The sequence below is a fragment of the Dermochelys coriacea genome, chromosome 5 (assembly GCF_009764565.3).
Source record: "Dermochelys coriacea isolate rDerCor1 chromosome 5, rDerCor1.pri.v4, whole genome shotgun sequence".
Taxonomy (NCBI): domain Eukaryota; kingdom Metazoa; phylum Chordata; order Testudines; family Dermochelyidae; genus Dermochelys; species Dermochelys coriacea.
Window position 1 is genome coordinate 4,471,777 of NC_050072.1, and position 23,853 is coordinate 4,495,629.

Genomic DNA, 23,853 nt, shown 5'->3' on the forward strand with positions numbered 1-23,853 from the left:
GAGAGCCAGGCCCTAGGCATTCTCCCCCTTCCTGCTCATTGCCTATCCCCTAACATCTGTGCCTGGGGTGGGGAAAGGGAACTGGAGTTAACCCCTTGTATACTGGGGACCCTGCACCCTGGCACAAGGCTCTTAACCTGAAAGGCCTCTCCTTCCCTCTCACAGAGAAGGCTGCTGGGCTGGCTGGTTCCTCATCCAACTTCCACCAGCACCGTGCATCACCTAGGATCAGGTCAGCATGTAAAGTAGGTGTCTGACAGCAGTGGAGAGGCAGCTGGCTGACTATAGGTGCCTGACTTCTGGGGCAGGGATCCACACAGAGGAGGTAAGTGATAGGTGGAGGAGGGGGCTGGAACGGTGGCCTACGCTGGGAAGGTAACTGGTTGGGGAAGAGCTCTGCAAAGGGGCGGCTTGCGTTAACGTAGTATTACCTACGCTTGTACCACAGCATCTTGGCCTGTGACCCAGCCACCTCGACCCAGTCTGTGTTATTCCCCCACAGACAATTTCTAATTCTATCTGTGATCGAATCACTTGGCCGTTTATTCTGTTTCAGACAAGGACAATCTGCAGACTGCAGTGCCCAAGAACTGCAGGCTCCAGAGATCAGGGTTTTTCAAATTGCTTATTGCAGTGATACAAAGCTGACAGTAGTTTGTGCCCTGCCTGCCTGGGAACCTGATGCCACAGCCCTCCATCACATGAGTAGTTGACTGACTGCAGTGGGATGGTCTGGGTGACTAAGTGCTGGCGGAGTGAGCCCGTGGTCATGAAAGTGCAGCAACATAACTCAAATCGTCACATTTGCAGAGATTTGGGAAATGAATCCATCAGGTTAGGGGATGAGCAGGCAGCAGGGGAAAATTTGATGGAAAGATCTTGTGGCACCAACATGTAGCTAAATATAAGGAACAACTGGCAGCGCTCTGACAGAGAATCTGACACAATCTGTGAGGATTAAACCCCTCTGGAGATAGCATGAACAAGAAGCTGAAGGGAGCCAAGATCTGGTGTTGTACTCTCTTCCCATTAGAACACTGCCCTTGGCATATCTCTGTCACTCAGCTTCATTCATCCGGAGACATCTACATCTCGTCACTAAAGGTCACGTGGCAAAACAGTGCAGCTTTGTCCTCACAGGCATCCACTGTGTATTCAGTTTGTGCCAGCATTCAGGCTGAAGTAGGTACCCAGACCGGAATGTGGCCAGGCCTTTGGGGCTCACACGCCTCTTGGGGAAAATGCCAGGGGGTCTTTAGTAACAGCACCATTTCCTGAAGGCTACAGCATCTTGGATTTTCCTTGGCAGCTGCTTCAGTATGGACTATATTTGACATTGCCCGGCCTGTGAGATGTACTAAGTTCTCGGCCTCAGCTGGTACAGTGGCAGGGCTTCTAGGCTTCACCAATATATCAGTGATATTGATTTTTCTTCTACAATTGAAAGATTAAATTGCAATGAAATCATTGCTAATGGCAACTTGATGACAGCAGCCGAGAAATCATAAAGCCAAGTTCTCTGCTGGTGCAATCTGATGGAGCCCAACTGACTTTCTATAGTACTCTGCCAACTGACACCAGCAGAGAATCTGGCCCACAGCTTTAAAGCAATGGGGTCTTAAAATAATATAGAAGCACTAACGAATGATGGCTAGCTAAGTTTTGCAGGCAGTCTGCCAGAACTGAATTAACTGTACGAGAGGCTAGATGGATGGTTAGGGGCAAAAATATATCTCCCATCAACTCAACATTAGGATTGTTCTAAGTACTTTGTTATCAAGTCATTATTATTGGAGACATCCACCCCTGAGCATGATGTGGAAAAATACTAATTTCATACCGTTTAATTATAGCAAAGCTGTATTGGCCAGCTCTGGGCACATGACTATAATTGATTTTTGTTGTTGTTTTGCTTCCCTGTGTCCTGGAAGCTCTGATCAATAATGATCTGATGACAGCTGTATGAGGTTTTCCCATCTGTAGAATGGGCATAATAGCATCTACTCACAGGACTACTGTGAGGATTAGTTAATGAGCCAGTTTCAGATCTAGTATAAGTAAGTGCATCTCCCATGGAAGCTACTGGGCTCAATTCAGTGGGAACAGAACTGGGTGCGAGGTGGTTAGAAATTGGTCAAGAAGAGGATGTAAGAGGCAGTGTACTTGTATCAATGTGGCGTTCAGTAGGATTCAAAGTGAGTGAATTACATGCCCAGTGGCTGTAAGAGAAAGCAGGAAAAGTGACTGAGAGGACAGTGTACAAGAAAGCAGTCTGCTCACCCCTCTGGTTTACCTTGCACTGCATTATCCCCAGTGCTCAAAGGGCTCCATTCATCCCTAGATTAAGAGGGTGTAATGTCCTTGGCTTCAATAGAGCTGCGATTGCTTATGCCCGGGGCTGGGTTTGGTCCCCAAAGAAGTATACACCATGCTGATCTTGCACATCCACTGAATACCCAGCAGAGAGGGCAAGGAATGCTACTCAATGGAGAGGGAACTCCCCTCTTGTCCATGTCAGTCCGTATACGTTGTATACAGAGAGACACTCACATGCCGGTTTTATCCCAATGAGTTTGGCGTGTCCACATCAAGTTATTCAGCTGATCCTTAATGTCCCCAAAGGGTTCTTGGCTTCCGTTTAAGACCAGCTAAGGAGTTTGCACTGCTGTGCAGAAACCTTGGATGTCTGCTAAAGATTTCTGGCCCAAGTGAGCGTGCTATGGAAAGGGAGTTCAGGTGCCTGGGAAAGAATGGGAAGTGTCGCTGCCCCTACCTTCTACAGCACTGTTGCTTTAAGACACCAGTGTGCTATGGAGTCGGGGGTGGGGAGGGACAGATTAAGGCTGCACAGGGCCAATATCCACCAAAATGTTCCTCCTCTCCCTGGACACAGCGCCCTTCCATGCCAAGCCCCCAGCCCCCAGACTAACTCACAGGCCAGATTCTGATTCCTCAGAATCCCAAAGGAAGCCGCCCAGCTCACCCCACAAGCAGCCGGCCAGCTGCTGTCAGCTGTGCTGCCACTTCTCTGTCTAGGACATTAGATTCCTTAATCCCCTCCCAGTTAAACTAAAGCCTCTTACCTTCCCGTCCGTGGTGACTGCAGCAAAGATAGTGGAGGAGTAAGGGGCCCAGGCAACATCCCCCACAGCAGAATTCAGGTCAAAGATGAACATCGGGGTCCTGGAAAGAAAGGCCCAGGGTGAAGAAGATCTTGTCCAATTACATGTCACTCCTGAAGAAGACATTCAAGATGAAACACTCTGATGCTATACCCCAGGCAGCCTGTGCTAGTCAAAGCAGCTGAGCCCTCATCCATGTTGCATTGGATTGTCACAGATGACAACGCCGCAGGAGTTCACAGCTGACAGTGCCCTTCTTCTCTCTCCCGTGCTGTCAAGAAGCAGGGTTAGGGGATTTTCTGTTTGAGAGAATGAGGGAGCTATTATGGGAAAGTTTGAGTGGATGTTTGAACGAGGTGAGATTAGTGGTCAGTCATCTCTGCCTATAGCGACTTTGCTAGTCTCTGTTTGGCTCCCATGAAGGTTGGCTAACAGTATCATTGCTCTAGTGGGACACAGCTGTGATGAGAGGTCCTGGTTGCAGAGGGAGAGCGGAGCTCTCAGGTAGCCGGGTCCAATGCCATGCAGGGCTTTGAAACATCAGGGCAGCCACCTTGAACTGCAGTGCCCTGTTTTGACCTGTGTGGCCTGGATCCAAGCCAGAGAGCTGGTACCAGGTTAAAGTTTTTAAATCATGGACTGCAGGGCATCTCACCCTAGTCCTAGATACACTTATGCAGGCAGCAATCCAGGACTGTAGCTGCTCTTATTACTGAAGGAACTGTTACACTCAGGAAAAAGCAAATGAGGAGGATAAGAGAGAGTAATAAGCAATAAATCCACTTAATGGTGAAACTGTAATCATAGATTCTGGCAGACAAAGCTAGCTGCATGCTGCATGTTTATATTGTGAGGGCATAAATCACATTCTCCAGCTGCCAAGGCCAGGACACAGCAAGACTTACTTTATGGTGTGGTCCCAGATCTTGACAGTCCAGTCAGAGCTGCAGGAAATGAAGACTTTCATGTGGTAGGGATTCCAGCTCACTGTGTCTACAGCCATGTGGTGAGCATCAAAGATGTCCAGAAACTGGCTTGAATAGGATTTTGAACACTGCAAAGGAACCAGGGATCAGCAATAAGAATCATTTGGCTGCTCTAGAAGGGTGGTTCTCCACCCTGGAGGCACCCCCGAGCAGCTTCTCTAGGAGGGCAGGAGTTGTGACCTTTTCTACCAGATCTAAGCTTCATTTAAAACATGTTTCTCTCCTTTGACGTGGAATACTGAGCCCTTCTGACTGTCACAATTTCCTACTGTCTACCAAGATTCTAGCTCCGTCAGTGAAGTCAACCCGAATGGGAATGCACTGCTATTTTTAAAAGATGGTTTGAGCAGCCACGCATTTTAGCTCAGACTTGAAATTTCTGCCTTGCTGGATACACTGTGACAAATCCATCCAAGTCAGTGTTATTATCTGAGTGTGCGTGTGAGAGCAGGATCATAACCATCCAGTCCCGGCTCTTTTAGTGACAGGAGCTATGGTTTCAGAGTTGCAACTGTGTTAGTCTGTATTCACAAAAAGAAAAGGAAAAGGAGTACCCGTGGCACCTTAGAGACTAACAAATTTATTAGAGCATAAGCTTTCGTGAGCTACAGCTCACTTCATTGGATGCATTTGGTGGAAAAAGCAGAGGAGAGATTTATATACACACACACAGAGAACATGAAACAATGGGTTTATCATACACACTGTAAGGAGAGTGATCACTTAAGATAAGCCATCACCAGCAGCAGGGGGGAGAAAGGATGAAAACCTTTCATGGTGACAAGCAAGGTAGGCTAATTCCAGCAGTTAACAAGAATATCAGAGGAACAGTGGGGGGTGGGGTGGGAGGGAGAAATACCATGGGGAAATAGGTTTCAGAGTAGCAGCCGTGTTAGTCTGTATTCGCAAAAAGAAAAGGAGTACTTGTGGCACCTTAGAGACTAACAAATTTATTAGAGCATAAGCTTTCGTGAGCTACAGCTCACTTCATCGGATGCATCCGATGAAGTGAGCTGTAGCTCACGAAAGCTTATGCTCTAATAAATTTGTTAGTCTCTAAGGTGCCACAAGTACTCCTTTTCTTCATGGGGAAATAGTTTTACTTTGTGTAATGACTCATCCATTCCCAGTCTCTATTCAAGCCTAAGTTAATTGTATCCAGTTTGCAAATTAATTCCAATTCAGCAGTCTCTCCTTGGAGTCTGTTTTTGAAGCTTTTTTGTTGAAGGATAGCCACTCTTAGGTCTGTGATCGAGTGACCAGAGAGATTGAAGTGTTCTCCAACTGGTTTTTGAATGTTATAATTCTTGACGTCTGATTTGTGTCATTCATTCTTTTACGTAGAGACTGTCCAGTTTGGCCAATGTACAATGTACTCCACCCCGCCTCTGCCCCGATGCGCCGCCTCCACTCCATCCCCTCCCCACAGCCCTGCCCTCGCTCTGCCTCATGCTGCCCCTGCTCTGCCCCCTCCCACAAATCACCACCCTTGCTCCACCCTCTTCCCCCAAGGCCCTGCTCCACTCCTCCCTGAGGCCCCGCTCACTTGCTGCTCTCTGCTCTCCCCCAAGCCCCTCCCCCAGCCATCAAACAGCTATTTTGCCCACCTCCAATCAGCTAATCGGGGGCACCACCGAACAGCTGTGGCTGGTGAGTGCTGAGCACCCCCTTTTTTTTGTTCATGAGTGCTCCAGCCTCAGAGCACCCAGGGAGTCAGCACCTATGGCTTTCAAAGTAAATGTTCCCACTGTCTGGTCATTTCCACATACTCCGAGACAAAGGGCCAAATTCTGCCAGCCCCTGCACTGGGTGAACAAAAGGCTGCTGGGCACCTCCTCCCTATTGCACCAGTGCAGGAGCTGGACACAGTACAAATCTAGTACTCTCCCAAGCACTAGCTAGCATGGCTAACAGCATGATGTGGCTGCAAGGAAGATGGCCAGTAAGGATGGCCAGCCCTCCTCCACCCTGCTGGCATCTCAAAACCAGTGCTGGTGAGCACATACTGCACCTTTCCAAAGCTGCTATGACACTGCTGCTGCACACGCTCCCTCAGGGGGCCCTGAGCCGTTCAGCCCTAAACTCTGCCTAGTACCCGTGGGTGCCTGAAGTTACAACCCTGGCCAAAGATTCTTTCATTTTCCATCATCTTATCGAAACAACTAATGCCCACTGAAATTACACCAGCTAACATCTTGGTTTTTAAGTTGACATTCAAAAAGAGGGGCCAGGTGCCATTTCTGTTCCGCTGATGCAAAGCTGCAAAAATATTTGTTTTCATGAGGAAGTGTAACTAAATCCATGCAATGTTTCATCTATTGACTATTGCTGAATTTATTTAGAACCTTCAGTTATGATAACAGTCATTATAACCCCAATTTGCAAGTATATGTGCCATTGTGCAAGCAAAATTTCACAAGGGTTGCACACACTAAGCCTCCAATTGCATGTGATAAAGCGCAGCATCGTTTAGCACACTGGACTAGGTTCCACTCCCAACACTGCCTCGGTCTTTCTGTGAGATCCTTGGAATAGTCACTCAACGGACTTCTGAGTACCAGTTTCCTCATCTGAAAAATTGGGATAATATTACACACACACACACACACACACACACACACACTGGAAGGCTTTTTCATTAACACCTGAGATCTTTCTATGGAAACTAAAATAATCATTATTCTTGTCTGCATGTGCAAAACACTCAACTGTATTTGTACAGCCCAGTATGCCACCTCTAAGGCTCATAATGCACATCACTACCATAACAAATGCTGAAGGCATTCAGAGTAGAACAGGAGGCTTGCTAAAGTGTTATGGGAATTTAATTCTTGCACTCCAAAGACTCCAATTAATCAAAATTACAAGGCTTAACTCAGTTTCTTACAAAGTCACATTCACCGTTTGGATACTCAAACTTCTCTGCCCTTCCAGCATCTTCACATATCAGAAAAGGAACAAGATTAATTCTTATTAAATATTCGTATTGCAGTAGCTCCTAAGGCTCAAACCCTGATTGAGGTCCCATTGTGTTAGACGCTGGTCACCCAAAAACACGGCACCTGCCCCAGAGAGATATTCCTAAATTCAGGAGAATGATCATCATTGGGTTACCTCAGTTTATCAGTCAGTGTCATCCGAAGTTTGCTAATATGATGGTGTACAGATGCTCTGTCACTGAGCAGCTAGTTCTGCATATTGTTATATTGCTAGAATTTGCTTTAATGGTACATGCAGTATCAATGCTTCATGGTTTTTTACAATCAATCATAAGGGGGATTTCTTTTTGGTTTGTTTCTGAAAGTTACTCTGCTGTGAAGAGACAAATAGGGCCTGGATAATTTGAAAGGAGAGGGAAGTTACTTTATTCAACTCTCATCACATGTTATTGATTTGAAAGACCCTTAATGTCTCAGACTTTTAATCAACAAGAGTCTTGACCCAGGGCTGTCTGAATCCCATGGAAAATTAATATTCAGGGAAATATTTTTGGAGATTCTGTCTAGACAGAAGTTGATACAGTTTTAATGAAAGGAACAACATAGTCATCGCTTTGGGAGGCAGTTTTGGGAGTCGGTGGTGTCTTGGCCTACCAGGTTGTTTGATGGGGTATGCGAGACTGGTCTAGGCCTGTAGCATCAGGCTCATATGAGAAAGGCAAAATGCCCAAAGAAAAGGCTGTCCCATTAAGGCTTCAGCCTCTAATTATAAACCTGCCTCTTTAAGAAACTCCTGTTTCCCTCAGATTTGGGTTGTTGGAAGGAGTCCATAGCCACACCCCTGGCAGGCTCCTTCCAGTCCTTGTAAACAAGAAACCAAGCAGTCTTGTAGCCCTGGCCCTGGCCATCACAGAGCGCAGAGCTCAGGCAGAGATGGAGCAGCTCATTCCCCAGGTTCTCCTGGCTTCTCAGCCAGGCTGGTTCTAGCAGGCTCTGCCTCCACTGCTCCCTGGGCCAGGAGTAGGGGGAGGAAGAGCCCATTCTCCTTCCCTCTCAGAGACCCTTCTCCACACATGTCTGGCTGAGGCCAAGTGGAAAAACTCTCTCTCCAACTGGCAGGCAAAACAAGCTGGAGCAGGGCAGAACCCTGCCAGACTTCTGCAAAAAATTAGCACCTACCTCCCTGTTTTAGTGTGTGGTATGTCTACCCTGTCTGACCTGGCTGCTTCTGTCGGACATTCATTACAATACTTGCCAGTTTTACTCTTAACTAAGATGACAGGCTCATAGAACTTAGAGATGGAAAAGATCCACTGTCCTTGCAAGGGTAGGAAACATGGCCTGACTGTGCAAGGCACTGTACACTCTCAGCTCCCACTGATTCCAAGGGAGTTATGGTGCTGGTACCTCGAGAGGTGCTTGGTATCTTGAAAGTTCAGATATAAATGGGGTGTGGGGTCAGGTAAGGAATCATTTCCAGAGCTGCATCGAGTTTAAGGTCAGAAGAGGCCATTAAATCATCTAATCTTACCTGCTGTATATCACAGGCTGTTAAATTTCACCCAGCTACCCCTGTATTGAGCCCAGTAACTTGTGTCTGACCAAAGCATCTCTTCTGTGAATTTTTGTTCCTATCGTAAATCACCCTCAATGTTAAAAATGTGTGCCTTATTTCCAATTTGAAAAACAAATGAGATTTCTGTCTGAAATTGTTACCTACTGAAGTTACAAAGAACTTCTAAGCTGTCTGGAACTGAAAGAAGTTGGCAAATATTTCCCCTCACTCGCTGAATCAAACACTACTGAAAAATGTGAAGTCTGACCTTCAGCATGAAAGTTTTGAAGACGAGGAAAAGGATGATTAGACCCAAACCAAGAATGTGCAGAATCTGTTTCATCTTCCAGACTGTTGTCCCAGATTTGCTTAGTAAGTTTTTCTCCTATTTAGCTGATGATAGGTGTGTTCTTGGGAAGTTAGTACTATTTTTAAGTTGTGATGGTAAAACAAAGAATCTGTTAACACCAGTAAAGGAATATTGTAATAAAACAGCTGGCTATAGGGTTACAAGACATTGCTGTAGAATACGGAGAAGGAAAAAGAATTCATAGAACACTTGTTTGTAATATTAGCTAGCAGCATTGCAGCTTGCACTAAACACCTTGGCCTGACACAGAACTCTTCAATTTCTCCCTACACAAGTGGACAGTTAGGGGTGTCTTCAGAATCCTGTTGGGTTTCTTTAGTTTACTTACAGAAACTCTATGGTATCAAGGTAATATAAGAAACAGTTTTTCAAAGGGGGCTTATAATGGGGAACAAAAAGTACAAATCAAATAGGCAGCAACCATCTTGACAGCCTCAGGCAGATTAGGACTGAGAAAATTCAGATCTCATTAGAAACCACTGAAAAAAATCAAAAAGGGTTTAAAGTGGTTGCTGTTACTTATTATGAACCAGATCCTGAGGTGCTAAGTTAGCTTTTTTTAGTCCTTTCTCAGGCAAACTCTTTCAGAAAGGACTAAGTAGAACCCAAGCAAAGACTTTGGCTAGATCTCTCTCTTTCTCCAACATTTTCTAACGATGTCACTACAGTTCCTCTTGACACACACATTGGCTGAGCACTGATTCTATCCGAAGACTCGATCTCATAATTAATATCACTTTAAAATACTTGCTCTGAATTTGCAGGGTTTGTGTAACTGCAACTTTTCTTTCAATACACAGATCTGAACAATTCATAATATGGTAGGTAATATGTAAAGAGGCTGTTTTCCATTATATGTTCATATTAATGCAGAAACAGTTTGTCCTCTATGTAAAAGGGCAGTAGATAGACCAGTGTGTAATTAAGATAATGATTTCTTGGCTTCAGAAATGCTATTAATCACACTATTTTCTGAAATTCTCTGTAACTGTTCTGCAGCTAAAAAATTAACATAATATCCTGCTGATTGTTAGGAAGTTTTCACCCCTTGGAAAAATAAAAGCTTTCAGAAACTCACTTTTTAAAACAGTTTAACAAATAGTTTATAGGCATGTCCATCCAGAGAGGATTGATTTTTCATTCTTCTCGAATATTTGAAGTTAGACCCTTCTTTCTAATTAACGCTACGGTGGCAAAGGGAATGAGGACCTCTGAACTCTTGCCAACATTTCTGAGAGTTTTGCAAGAACTAATTGCCTAGATAAGCTGGAGGTTGTGGGCTGCTATGTCCCCATCTGCCCAAAGGCTGTGTACATGCTCTGGCAGAGATTAGCATTGTACGGACTTTAAAGACTTCCTCCCCAAATCCAGCAAAGCATGAAAGCACAGGTTTCAAGTGCTTTGCTAGATCAAGGCCTTCATCACCACATCTTCCCAGTGAGGCTGGGATCAATGTCCTCATTTTACAATGCAGAAACATGAGGGCCCAGACCCACAAAGGTACCTACGTGCCAAAGTCTGTTTTGGGCTCCACTGACACCCACAAGCCCCCCACTCAGCAGCAGCCTAACCTCACTCAGCACCTAAATTTTTGCAGCAAAAGTTCTCCTAGGGTCCCAAATTTCTGCCTCTGAGCATGTGCACTGTTGCCCCACTCTTGGTATCCAGGCCCTTATCTCTAGTCTAAGCCCTAGAGCGATCCATGGACCTATTTGCATGCGGGGTCTGCTCCTGTAGGCAGGCTCAGAGTGGACCAACTTCAGCAGGGGAGTGAGGGAGAGCCACATCAGAATATCCTCCAGCTCAGCAGAGGAGTCTGCTGAAGGCAGTCGGCTGTGAAGGAACTTGAGGCGGCCATAGCTGTGTTCTGGGCAGCTCTGCCCCACCAGCCATATACAGGCTAAAGGTCCTCACCCAGACTGAAGGTTCTGTGGCTATAATTTTAATAGACCCCAAAAACCAGGCCAGGGGAATGCTGCATGTAATGGGAGCGGGACAGGGAACAGACTTCCCTCTCGAGCTATCACTAGTTACAGTTTGCATTTTCAAGACTCTCTACAAAAGAGAGGGCTAGAAAGTCCTATGATTTAATAAAAAGTAGAATACATTATTCCTGCCATTTCATAGTCATGGGGGTGTGGGCTCAGAGGCAGGAGCTGTATCCCTCTTCATTTCCCTCATTCCCTTCTTATTTAGCTCTGCAGCTGCATTCTGTATTCTGGGATGCAGTTTGTACAAAAAAATCTTTATACAAGATTCTATTCTATTGAGGTTCTTTTAGACCCCAGTGGCAATTGGCTCTGCTCAGGCATATTCCAGCAACCCACCAGGGCTTCCCATGGGCATCGGAGTCCACCCGTGGAGATCTGATTGAAGGACCGAAGTTGCATTTTATTACATATTCTGGGGAAATGACTAAGACGACAACCCTATAAAATAGACAGAAGTGATGAGAGGTAAAACAGGTTTCCCTGAAATGGTTTTTACCTTGTAGATTTTCCCTTCTTCAGTGCCAACGAGAAATAAATAATCTATCTTCTTGTGAAAATCAAAGGAAGTTCCACAACCTATTTGAGAGAGAGAGAAAGAGAAAGTGAGCTGTCCATCAGAAAGACGGCCATAATATCAAGCATAGGTTTCTTTGTTATTGCACAAATTCCATCAATGAAGGTTTTGAAAATATATTTTTTCATATTGGCTGCCGGTGGGTGCTAAGCACCTGCTAATTTTTTTTCCATGGGTGCTTCGGCCCTGGAGCACCCATGGATTCAGCGCCTCTGATTCAGGGCAGCATTAGATGGCGGCCTCTCCCTTCCTCAGCAGCACAGTGTATCAAAGATGTTCTTTCCCTGCACTCCACTATGTTCCCACAGAACATCTCATCAAATTTGCCAAATCTCAGTTCTTATTTCTGGAAGGCACTCAGCATGGCAATAGGCATAGTATCAGAACCTAAATGTACCAGACCTGCTCTGTTTCAAGAACAGATCCTTCCCCAGGATGACCTTAAAGAAGGAAAGAGAATAAGTCCTCGCTCTCCAGCCCCATCTTGGCATCTCGATCCAAGGATGTTGTGTCCTTTGTTAATGTCTGTGAAGCTCTCAGATATTATAGTGATGGGGCCCACAGAAAAGTCTGTGGAGGAAATTAATAATTATGTCTTCAGGGCAGGGTTTGACTAGCGGGCAGTAAATAAGGCCTGGAGCCACACACTAAACAACATGGAGAAAACAAAATATTGAACAGCTGCTGCCTGACCCTGTCCCAGTTCAGCTTGGGGAGGTTCCCAGAGGTGGAACCAGTCTGGCCCAGTCTGAGGAGTGGCTCCTGTAAGAGAAGAGGAAGTCCCGTCCCTCACCAGCCTGACTGGGACGAGCAGCTGGAGCCTGGCGCACAGTAGGAGCCCCCAGCTGTGGTGCCCCCAGCAGGACGGGGGAGATCTGACCCACATTTGGGAACCTCTCTTGGCTGCAGAAAGCTCCAGCTCCGAAGACAGCACAGCTGTGGAGCTTCCTGCAGCCAGGGGAGGTTCCCAGAGATGGGTCTGACCTGCCCCAGGGGCGGCCTATGCAGGGAAAGAGGGAGTCCTGTCCTTCCACAGCCATACCGGGATTAGCAGCTGGAGCCCAGCGCACAATAGGAACCCCCGGCTAGGGTGCTCCCAGCCCTGCCCCTCCCCAGCTCTGGGCCCAGTGCTCAGGAGTTAAAGTGGCCTTCGGCTGGCTATGGGGGGAGGGATGGACCACGGCACCCCTCTGACCATGGGGCCCTGGACAATCGCCCACCTGTCAGGCCAGCCTTGCCCCCCCCCAAAGTGATGATCCCCCTACAATAGCTTTGCAACCTCCCACAACACTCTTTTGGGTCGGGACCCTCACAGTTACAACACCATGAAATTTCAGATGTAAACATCTGAAACTGTGAAGTTTACTATTTTAAAAATCCGAGTACATGAAATTGATCAAAATGGACCCTGAATTTGGTAGGGCTCCATTCATAATTCATACACACGTTGCAGGATGAATCCAAATTGCACTGCAACCATAATTCTGGCATTTCCTAACTCTTGAGTGCTCAACTTTGCAACTTTAATAACATTCTCTTAATATAGTTTGTGTGTAAATTCCTAGAGTTTTTTTAAACATTTGGAATTCCTTCCCCTGACCCATGAAATTCCATCATGTAAGCATCATATTGACACCTACATGGTATATCAGAAGGGTTGGAACCTTTAGATCCACCACACAGACCTCTGTCACTTGAGTTAACAAAGTAACTGATAGCAGTAGTAGGTTGTTAACGTCTATGTGGTCCAACCCTAGAAGGGGATGAGACACTTTACCATTGGGTTTCACAAGTATCAGCTGACAGCAGAGGAAGGCGAGTCAGGAATCTAGGGTTCCAGTCCAGGATCTGAATGGGAGTGTGCTCGAGGCACAGACTTCTCTACCCAACCCCCATACAATCGGTCCCTGTTCTGTCTCTCCCCGCACCAACCCCCGCCCCACCACTGGTTCCTTACCCCAGTCCATTTTGCTCACTTTGCTAGTCCCAGTCTCCACTCCTTAGGGTTGTATCTCAGTCCCATTGCCCCAAAAGGCAAAGTCTCCTCCCTCCACACTCCCAGTCCTCCTATATCCCCACTCCCAATCTCCCTACTCAGCCAGTCCCAGTTCCCTCCCTCATTCCTATATTGTGACTCACCATCAGCATGTATCAAAGTAATTCCCTCTCACAAATATATTACACTCTCTACAAATTGCTAACTCTGAAACATTCTTATATGCAAAGGGAATTTCCTTCTGCAAGCTCTGTAAGGCTATATCTTCTCTGCCAAAAATAGGTATGTTTTTACAGCAAGACAGCTAACCTGGCTTAGCTCTTATGAGGAGAGATTAATAAAACTGGGACTTTTCAGCTTGGAAATGAGATGACTAAGGCAGGATATGACAGAGGTCTATAAAGTCATGACTGAGAAAGTAGATAAGGAAATGTTATTTACTCCTTCTCATAACACAAGAACTAGGGGTCACCAAATGAAAGTAATAGGCAGCAGGTTTAAAACAAACAAAAGGACGTATTACTTCACACAACACACAGTCAACCCATGGAACTCATTGCCAGAGGATGTTGTGAAGGCCGAGACTATAATAGGGTTCAAAAAAGAACTAGATAAGTTCACGGAGAATAGGTCCACCAATAGCTATTAGCCAGGATGGGCAGGGATGGTGTCCCTAGCCTCTGTTTGCCAGAAGCTGGAAATGGGCGACAGGGGATGGATCACTTGATGATTATCTATTCTGTTCATTCCCTCTGAGGCACCTGGCGTTGGCCACTGTCGGAAGACAGGATGCTGGGCTAGATGGACCTTTGGTCTGACCCAGTATGGCCATTGTTATGTTCTCTCTTGGTGTGACGGAGGCAAGGAACTGGTAGTTTATACCTTGTTGTAGCTAGTTGAGGTCAACCTTAGGTGAGAGGAGATGGGTAACGTTGTTGAGCTTGATTAGCTACATCTAGATAGAAACGACCATTGCTTTGACTGCAATCGGAGATGTGATTGCAGCACGTGTAGGCATATCCACACTAGATTTAATCTAAGATAGCTCAGGTACCAAGAGCAATGAAGTCACCACAACACGGGCTTCAGCATGGGCTACACAAGCCTGCCTGGGACCCTGGGTAAGTACTTAGGCAGCTAGCCTGAAGGAACTTAGATATGAAATTGCAGAACTACTAACTATAGTTTTCAGAGTAGCAGCCGTGTTAGTCTGTATTCGCAAAAAGAAAAGCAGTACTTGTGGCACCTTAGAGACTAACAAATTTATTAGAGCATAAGCTTTCGTGAGCTACAGCTCACTTCACCTAAGCTTATGCTCTAATAAATTTGTTAGTCTCTAAGGTGCCACAAGTACTGCTTTTCTTTTTGCGATTACAGACTAACATGGCTGCTACTCTGAAACCTGTCATTATGCAAGGCACTGAATTTAGCCGTATAGAGTGGAAATCTGTCAACTTCTTGTAATGCATCCAATGAAGTGAGCTGTAGCTCACGAAAGCTTATGCTCTAATAAATTTGTTAGTCTCTAAGGTGCCACAAGTACTGCTTAACTATAGTTTGTAACTTATCCCTGAAATCAGCCTCTGCACCAGATGACTGGAGGATAGCTAATGTAACACCAAATTTTAAAAAGGGCTCCAGAGGCAATTCTGGCAATTACAGGCTAGTGGGTCTAACTTTAGTACCAGAGAATTATCAGACACACAGATGAACACGATTTGTTGGGGAAGAGTCAACAAGGCTTTTGTAAAGGGAAATCATGCCTTTGAGGGGGTCAACAAATGTGGATAAGGGTGAGCCATTAGATATATTGCACTTGGATTTTCAGAAAGCCTTTGAAAAGGTTCCTCACCAAAGGCTCTTGAACTCTAAGTAGTCATGGGATAAGAGGGAAGGTCCTGTCATGGATCAGTAACTGAAAGACAGGAAACAAAGGGTAGGAATAAATGATCAGTTTTCACAATGGAGAGAGGTAAACCAGCGGGATCCCACCCATGGATCTGCATTGGAACCTGTACTGTTTAACATATTCTTTAATGATCTGGAAAAGAGAGTGAACAGTGAAGTGTCAAAATCTGTAGATGATAAAAAAAATTATTCAAAATCATTAAATCCATATTTGATTGTTAAGAGCAACAAAGGGATCTCACAAAACTAGGGAGACTGGGCAACAAAATGGCAGGTGAAATTCAATACTGATAAGTTCAAAGTAATGCACATTGGACAACATAATCCCAACTCTACATATGTAATGGTGAGTTCTAAATTAGCTGTTACCACTCAAGAAAGAGATTGTGGAGTTGCCATGGTCAGTTCTCTGAAAACTTTAGCTCAATGCACAGAATAGGTCAAAACCACTAATAGAATGTGAGAAACGAATAGGAAAGGGATAGATAACAAACAGAAAATACCATAATGCCTCTATATAAATCCCTGGTGCACCCAAATCTTGAATACTTTGTGTCCTGTTCTGATCACCCCAACTCAAAAAAAAAATACAATGGAACTGGAAAAGGTTCAGAGAAGGGCAACAAAGATGATCAAGGGCATGGAATGGCTTTCATATGAGGGGAGAACAAAAATATTAGGACTGTGCATCTTAGAGAAAGGGAGATTTCATAGAGGTCTATAAAGTCAAGAATGGTGTGAAAAAGTGACTAGAGAATTGTTATTTACCCCTTCCCACAATACAAAAATGAGGGGTCACCTGATGAAATTAATAGACATCAGGTTTAATACAAACATTAGGAAGTACTTTTTCACACAACACATAGCTAACCTGTGGAACTCATTGCCTTTGGATGTAGTGAAGGCTAAAATCATGTCTAGATTGAAAAAAACCAAGTTAAGTTATTGGAGGTCAGATCCATCAACGGAAATTAATCAAGTTGGATGGGATGCAACCCCAAGCTCAGGGCAACCATAAATTTCTGATTGACAGAATCCAGGAGTAGAAGACAGAGAATCATTCAAAAAATGCCCTGTTCTGAACACTCCACCTGAAACTCTGGTATGGGCAACTGTCAGAAGACAGGATACTGGGCAAGATGGACCATTGATCTGACCCAGGGTGGCAACTCCTATGTTCTCATGAGCTAGAGTGGGCATGCCTACCCCACAATCACAGCTTCACATGCAGTAAAGACGTAGCCTGAGAGTCAAACCTTCTCCCAGGTTAGCGACCATCATCTCCACAGAGACTCTGACTTAGATCTGCTAACAGGCAAGAGGAGTAACCTTTCTTTAAGAACAAGGGGTACTTGTGGCACCTTAGAGACTAACAAATTTATTTGAGCATAAGCTTTTGTGGGCTAAAACCCACTTCACCTGATGCATGCCGTGGAAAATACAGTAGGAAGATACATATATACACAGAAAACATGAAAAAATGTGTGTTGCCATAAACACTATAACAAGAGTGAACAATTAAGATGAGTTATTAGCAGCAGGAGAAAAAAATCTTTTGTAGTGATAATCAGGATGGCCCATTTCCAACAGCTGACAAGAAGGTGAGAGTAACAGTGGGGGGGGGGGGTGGAAATAAACATGGGGAAATATTTTACTTTGTGTAATGACCCATCCACTAACAGTCTTTATTCAAGCCTAATTTAATGGTGTCCAGTGTGCAAATTAATTCCAATTCAGCAGTCTCTCGTTGGAGTCTGTTTTTGAAGGTTTTTTGTTGTAATATTGTGACTTTTAGGTCTGCAATCGAGTGACTAGGGAGATTGAAGTGTTCTCGGACTGGTTTTTGAATGTTATAATTCTTGACATCTGATTTGTGTCCTGTCATAAATATAAAGGGAAGGGTAACCACCTTTCTGTATACAGTGCTATAAAATCCCTCCTGACCAGAGGCAAAATCCTTTCACATGTAAAGGGTTAAGAAGCTAAGGTAACTCCACTGGCACCTGACCCAAAATGGCCAATCAGGGGACAAGATTCTTTCAGATCTGGAGTGGGGGGGAAACAAAGGATTTGTCTGTCCGTGTGATGCTTTTGCCGGGAACAGATCAGGAATGCAGCCTTACAACTCCTGTAAAGTTAGTAAGTAATCTAGCTAGAAATATGTTAGATTTTCTTTTGTTTAATGGCTTGTAAAATAAGCTGTGCTGGAGGGAATGTATATTCCTATTTTTGTGTCTTTTTGTAATTTAAGATTTTGCCTAGAGGGATTCTCTATGTTTTGGATCTGATTACCCTGTAAAGTATTTACCATCCTGATTTTACAGAGGTGATTCTTTTACCTTTTCTTTAATTAATATTCTTCTTTTAAGAACCTGATTGATTTTTCATTGTTCTTAAGATCCAAGGGTTTGGGTCTGTGTTCACCTGTGCCAATTGGTGAGGATTCTTATCAAGCCTTCCCCAGGAAAGTAGGTGTAGGGCTTGGGGGGATATTTTGGGGGAAGACATCTCCAAGTGGGCTCTTTCCCAGTTCTTTGTTTAAAACGCGTGGTGGTGGCAGCATACTGTTCAAGGACAAGGCAAAGTTTGTACCTTGGGGAAGTTTTTAGCCTAAGCTGATAAGAATACGCTTAGGGGGTCTTTCATGCAGGTCCCCACATCTGTACCCTAGAGTTCAGAGTGGGGAAGGAACCTCAATATGTCCATTTATTCTTTTACGAGAGACTGTCCAGTTTGGCCAATGTACATGGCAGAGGGGCATTGCTGGCACATGATGGCATATATCACATTCGTAGATGTGCAGGTGAACGAGCCTCTGATAGTGTGGCTGATGTGATTAGGTCCTAGGACTCTTTAAGAGTCTCTCTCCCCATCACCTCACACCTGGAGAACTCTCTGCTTTAATTTCTATGCATGAGTGATTAGAGGTTTGATGCCACTAATTATCAGGATGGTGAGAACTTGGGCTCATACCAATTGTTTGCAGCTGCAGTCCCTCTGGCCCTTCCATCGTTGTTCCCTCTACTGACAGCTTGATGACATCTGAATGAACCAGCTCATTCTGCAGGCAGAGGAGACTTCAGATTAATAAGTGTCTTTGTGGTGACAATACAGAGACTGTCATTGCTTGGAAATGGCACATTTTCTTGAAGAATTTTAAAAAGCTGAACATAAAAGTATTTGTCATTTCGTGCCAGCAGCCGGCAGCTTGTGAAAGCTGTGTTTTACTTACTGTGAGCTTTGCTTCCCTTCCCCAGGATAGAGAGCCTCTACCACACATGGACTGTACTGGGACCTTATCACAGCAGGACACCCATGTGCACACACCCAGGTTACACACGCCCTGGTTTCTTGGGTCAAAATTTTCAAACTTGGGCTAGGCAACTACATCATTTAGGCACCTATTAAGTGGCCTGATTTTTTGCAGACATCCTGATCACCTGCAGCTCTTGTTGACTTCAGTGTCTCTCAAAAACAGACTGAAGGTATTTCAGGTTGGGCACGTTCCTTCTCACCCCACAATTAAAGAAGAGAGGCACTCAGTATGAGTAAAACGTTTACGAAATGAAAGCCTTAATCTATCTAGCCATTAAAGTCTGCATCAGTTTCTCCATCAGTAATATGAGGATAATAATACTAATATTTACAGTAGAACCTCAGAGTTACGACCACTTTGGGAATGGAGGTTGTTCGTAACTCTGAAATGTTCGTAACTCTGAACAAACCGTTATGGTTGTTCTTTCAAATGTTTACAACTGAACATTGCCTTAACGCAGCTTTGAAACTTAACTATGCTGAAAGAAAATGCTGCCTTCCCTTTATTTTTTTAGTAGTTTACATTTAACACAGTACTGCACTGGATTTGCTTTTTCTCCCCCCTTTTGTCTCTGCTGCTGCCTGATTGCACACTTCCGGTTCCAGGTGAGGTGTGTGGCTGACTGGTCAGTTTGTAACGCTGGTGTTCGTAACTCTGAGATTCTACTGTACTTGGCAAGATCAGCTTCTGCTTTGTGTCACACCAGTGTAATGGGGAGTAGAACTTGGGCCATTGTTTGTATAACACCATATTAATGTTGTGATTGTTAAAGCCTATGAATTAGTACCCCAGTACCGGGTTTAAAAGGGCACCAGTGCTGAGCCCACATTCAAAAGGGGCCCCCACCAAGCCCGCTCCACTTGGGCTACACTCTGAGCCGCTGGCTCCTCTCCACCCCCTGACTCCTTCCTCCCCACTGCTAGCTCCTCTCAGCTGGCCTGCTGGCCCAGGGCTTCTCTCCACCCCCTGGTCCCTCTCCCCCACCCACTGCTCGCTCTTCTTGGCCGGCGGCCGGTTGGCTGAGGGCTCCTGTCCACCGCTGTCACTGGCTGGCTGCTGACTGGCAGGCAGTGCCAGTGATCGGGGTGGAGGGGAGCCCTCAGCCTCTGCCCTCTGGGCCAGTCTGCTTTGGGCTCCCCAGGGGTGGGGCCCGCCTCGACTGCCGCTCTGCAGAAGTGGCAGGCTGGGAAAGTTGGTGGCTGTCGTCCCTCCCCAACCCTGCAAGGAAATGCCCCCTCCACCGCGGGCACTGCCAGTGCCAGGCAGGGAGGGCTGGGTGCGGCCGCGGGAGACGGGGCTGCTCTGTGCTTCTGGGCTTCAGCTGTCCTGCCTCCTAGCACTGTGCTGGGAGCAGGGATCCCTGCTCTGTGCTGGCTCAGCAGGGCCAGTGAGTGTGGCCAGGGGGCAGGGTGTGGGGGAGTGGGTCTGTGAGGGGGCGGGAGGAGCTGGGCAGTGGGGGAGGTTTGTGTGTGTTGGGGCACTGGCACTGCGGGGGTGGGGGAGTTCTGGGTCCATTGCTGGGCAGTGGTAGTGGGATTTGGGCGGGGGTGGTAGGCAGGGATGGTGGTATGCAGGGTACTGTGCATTTGTGATGAGGCAGTCTGTGGGGCACTGGGCATACAGAGTTGGGGGAGTTGGGTGGGAGGTTGCATGGTGTGGCATGGTCCTGCCCCTGAGGGGAAGGGGCCCTCTGGCAGCATAAGGCCAGGCAGGCCAGTGTGCATCTGGCCTGGGGCAGCAGGTTTGTATAATTTTTGGTGGTGCCCAGAACAGGTCCAAGTCCCGCCCCCACCACACTCACCTTCTTAAGGCTCTGGGAGGGAGTTTGGGTTCTGGGTGCAGGCTCTGGGCTGGGCCATGGAATTGGGGTGCAGGAGAGGGTGAGGGGTGCGGTGCTTACTTCAGGCAGCTCCCAAAAGCGACCCGCACACCCCTCTGGCAGTGGCTCCTAGGCGGGGGGCAGTAGGGGGTCTCCGTGCTGCTGCCCACAGGTACTACCCCCGCAGCACCCATTGGCCGCAGTTCCCGGCCAATGGGAGCTATGGAGTCGGTGCTCACAGTGGGGGCAGCGCACGGAGACACCCCAGCCAGGGCCACAGGGATGTGCCAGATGCTTCCAGGAGCAGTGTGGAGCAAGGGCTGGAAGGAAGCTGCCTTAGCCCCACTGCACTACCGGTGCTGGCGGCAGTGGCCAGGGGCCCCCGGGCCCTTTTAATTCGCCCTGGGGCAGCAGCCGGGGCCAGGAGATGTTCATGGGGAGGTGTGCAGGGGAAATAGGTGGGGCCGGGAGAGAGATCCGGCCCCGAACATTGGTGGAGCCAGGACTCCGGGCCCTGAATATTCCTGGAGCATGGGGACCACAGGCCCATATAACTTGCCGCCCCTGCATCTGGTGACTGCCAGTTTGTAAACAGTGCCCTCGCGCTGGGCTGTGCAGAACAGTGCCGTCCACACCATGCCATGCCCCATTGCCCTGGCCTGCCCTTCGCTCCGGGGACTGATCTCCCTGCGCCATGCTCCATTGCCCCCATAAGGGCCCACAAATATGTTTGGTGCCAGGCCCACAAAAGGTTAATCTGGCCCTGTTAGCACCTTGGCTGTTCTTTAAAATTTCCCTGTTATCATCAAGGTAACATGCAGCTTAACATTCACAGTTTGAGAATCAAGTGTCAGCAACACACAGGTAGGTGTTTCCCCTGTAGAAATAAATGCTACATATATTTTTGTTTGTATTATCATAGTGTCTCGGAGCTCTAATCAGATCAGAACCGCACTGTGTTCTGTACAAACACAGAACAAAAAGACTGTAAACTCTTTAGGGCAGGAACTATCTGGGTATAAGAGAAGAGACAACACATGAGACAGACTGACAGATGGGGGGAGTACAAGGAAAGAAAAAATAATAATGAAACAATGAGATAGTGCAACAATCTGTTAGAGTCTATTCAGGAATTCAAATATTTCTGCATAATGAGAGCTCGTAATGAATGAGAATACATTGGGGTGGGAGTGTGTGTGTGTGTGGAGGGGGTGATAAAAAGAACAAGGAATTAAAGATTAAATTAGTGAGCACCAGGGCCTGAGGTTGGATGTTTTCATGCAATGTTTAGATTTCCCACTGGGGCATCTTCCTCATGGCCCTGTACCTGTATTGGTGGAGGAGGTAGCTGAGTCCTGTGAGGGAAAGGGTTTTCCGTGTAGGTTTCAAAAGCAATACATGAAACACAGGGTGAATTTTCAGAGAGCGAATTAGTTGAAATACAAACGTGACTGGATTAACATGTCACAGGATCTTACAAGGGCCAAGGAACCAAAAGTCCAGCTTGAGAGCAGATCTGTCTGTGTGGATATGCTCTGTGGAGAACCATACCTTTTGTCCCACTGATCAGGTGGGCCCTTGGTATCAATACTGGTCTGCATACAATCTGCTCTTGCTTTGACCAGCCGTTCTTTCACTTGTTTCTGGGCCCAAGAAATCCACTGTACTAGGGCTGAGACAACTGGGTTGGGAGAGGATGGGGGTAATTGCAGGTGGAATTGGGGGTGATACCCATAGATGGTAAAAAATGGAGCTTTGACCCTACAAGAATGCAGTCCATGTGGCTATGCAAACTCTGGGTAAGGGAACGTGAGGACCAATTATACTGGCAATGACTGATGTAATGTCATGGATACTGCTTGAGGATTTGGGTTGGCCCTTTGACTGGGGATGGTAAGTGCAGAAAAGACATGTGCAGACCCCCATCAGGCACAAGGCCTTGTGCCAGAACCAGGCCGTGAACTGATACCCTTGATCGGAAGTGATGCGCTCTGAAAGGCTGTGGAGGCGGATGGGATCGCTAGTCCATAGCTGGACTTTCTCTTCAGCAGAAAGGAAGTCTGTGCAGGGGGTGAAGTGGGTCATTTTGGTAAAGTAGCCCTCTACTGTCAAAACTGTTGTAAATTTGTTGGATTCCGGTAATTCTCCAATACAGTGCTGCACAAGGTTGAGATGGAGTGTCCAAGGGCCCAGTCTAATGCTTGCCCGGACAGCAGGCTGATAACTAGAATCACCTTTCTATAATTAGTAGTGTGGAACTGAGAAAGGCATCATGAACTGGAGGTGGCACTGGTTCATAAAACCCCGGCATCGCTGGTAATTACTACCAAACTTTTCTGGCAGATGCATCATATAACAGGTCTGCGCGAGCCATGTCTGGAATGCAGCTTTTTCAGCATGCAACTTCTGACTTGCTCCTGCAATAGCTGGTTATGCAAGGTCAGCCGGATGACCTGGGCCTGCAGGGCTTGGTTGTCCACCTGAAGGCAGGAAGACCACTCAAGTGGGCCCAGTGCTCCTGAAGAGTTAGCCAGGTCCATTCTGCTGTGACCAGCTCCAGACTCACTCCTGTGAGCTAAGTGGTCCATGCAAACGGTCATGACCAGATTGTTGGCAGTCTGACCTAGTGGTTGGAGCAGGGGTCGGGAGACAGGCTGGATCAGATACTAGGAGATCAGAGTTCAAGACAGACCAGAGGGCTGACTGAGGCAGGGGTCAGGAAGGGTCAGGTTACCAGGAAATCAGAATCAGGCAGTAGCAGCATGTAGTGCAAGGGAAGCAGTCCTAAGTCCTAAGAACAGTAACTTCCTATTCCTATGGTTGCTTTAAATAGAAGCAAGGAACCCATCAGAACCCTCAGAGCTCCACCAATCAGATCCCAGGACTGAAGTCCTAGGTTGGAGTCAAGCTTCTAGTTTTGGTGAGTAATAGCCCATCATATGGCACGTTGGAATTTACTAGCTCTTAAACACTCTGTGGATTGAGGTTTGAGACCTGTGGTCCCTGACAATATATTCCTGGAGCTTGTTCATTGCATAAGCCATTCAGAAATTCCACAGGGAAAAGAAACTGTTGACAATCGATGTCCAATGCACTTCCAGGAATACCTAACAACAGTAGTATGTTCATTTAATAATCTTAGAGCACTTCACAATCATTAGTGAAGTAAGCCTCAAATGCTTCCCTTAAAAGAGGGAAGTACCATTATCCCCATTTTACAGATGAGACTCAGAGCAGTTGAGTAATTTGGCCCAAGGTCACACAGGAAGTCTGTATC

General features: G+C 46.4%; 1 protein-coding gene across 1 annotated transcript in view; it reads right to left on the reverse strand.

Annotated features, from left to right (window-relative positions):
- The window catches only part of DNAI1 (dynein axonemal intermediate chain 1), a 267,853-nt gene that overhangs the window by 105,650 nt on the left and 138,350 nt on the right, over positions 1-23,853 (reverse strand). Inside the window, exons 16-19 of the mRNA XM_038402743.2 lie at positions 18,415-18,502; positions 11,460-11,539; positions 4,028-4,176; positions 3,084-3,183 (exon numbers count right to left, since the gene is read on the reverse strand). Coding sequence (XP_038258671.2) covers positions 3,084-3,183; positions 4,028-4,176; positions 11,460-11,539; positions 18,415-18,502 — 417 coding nt within the window. The remainder of the gene's footprint in view (positions 1-3,083; positions 3,184-4,027; positions 4,177-11,459; positions 11,540-18,414; positions 18,503-23,853) is intronic.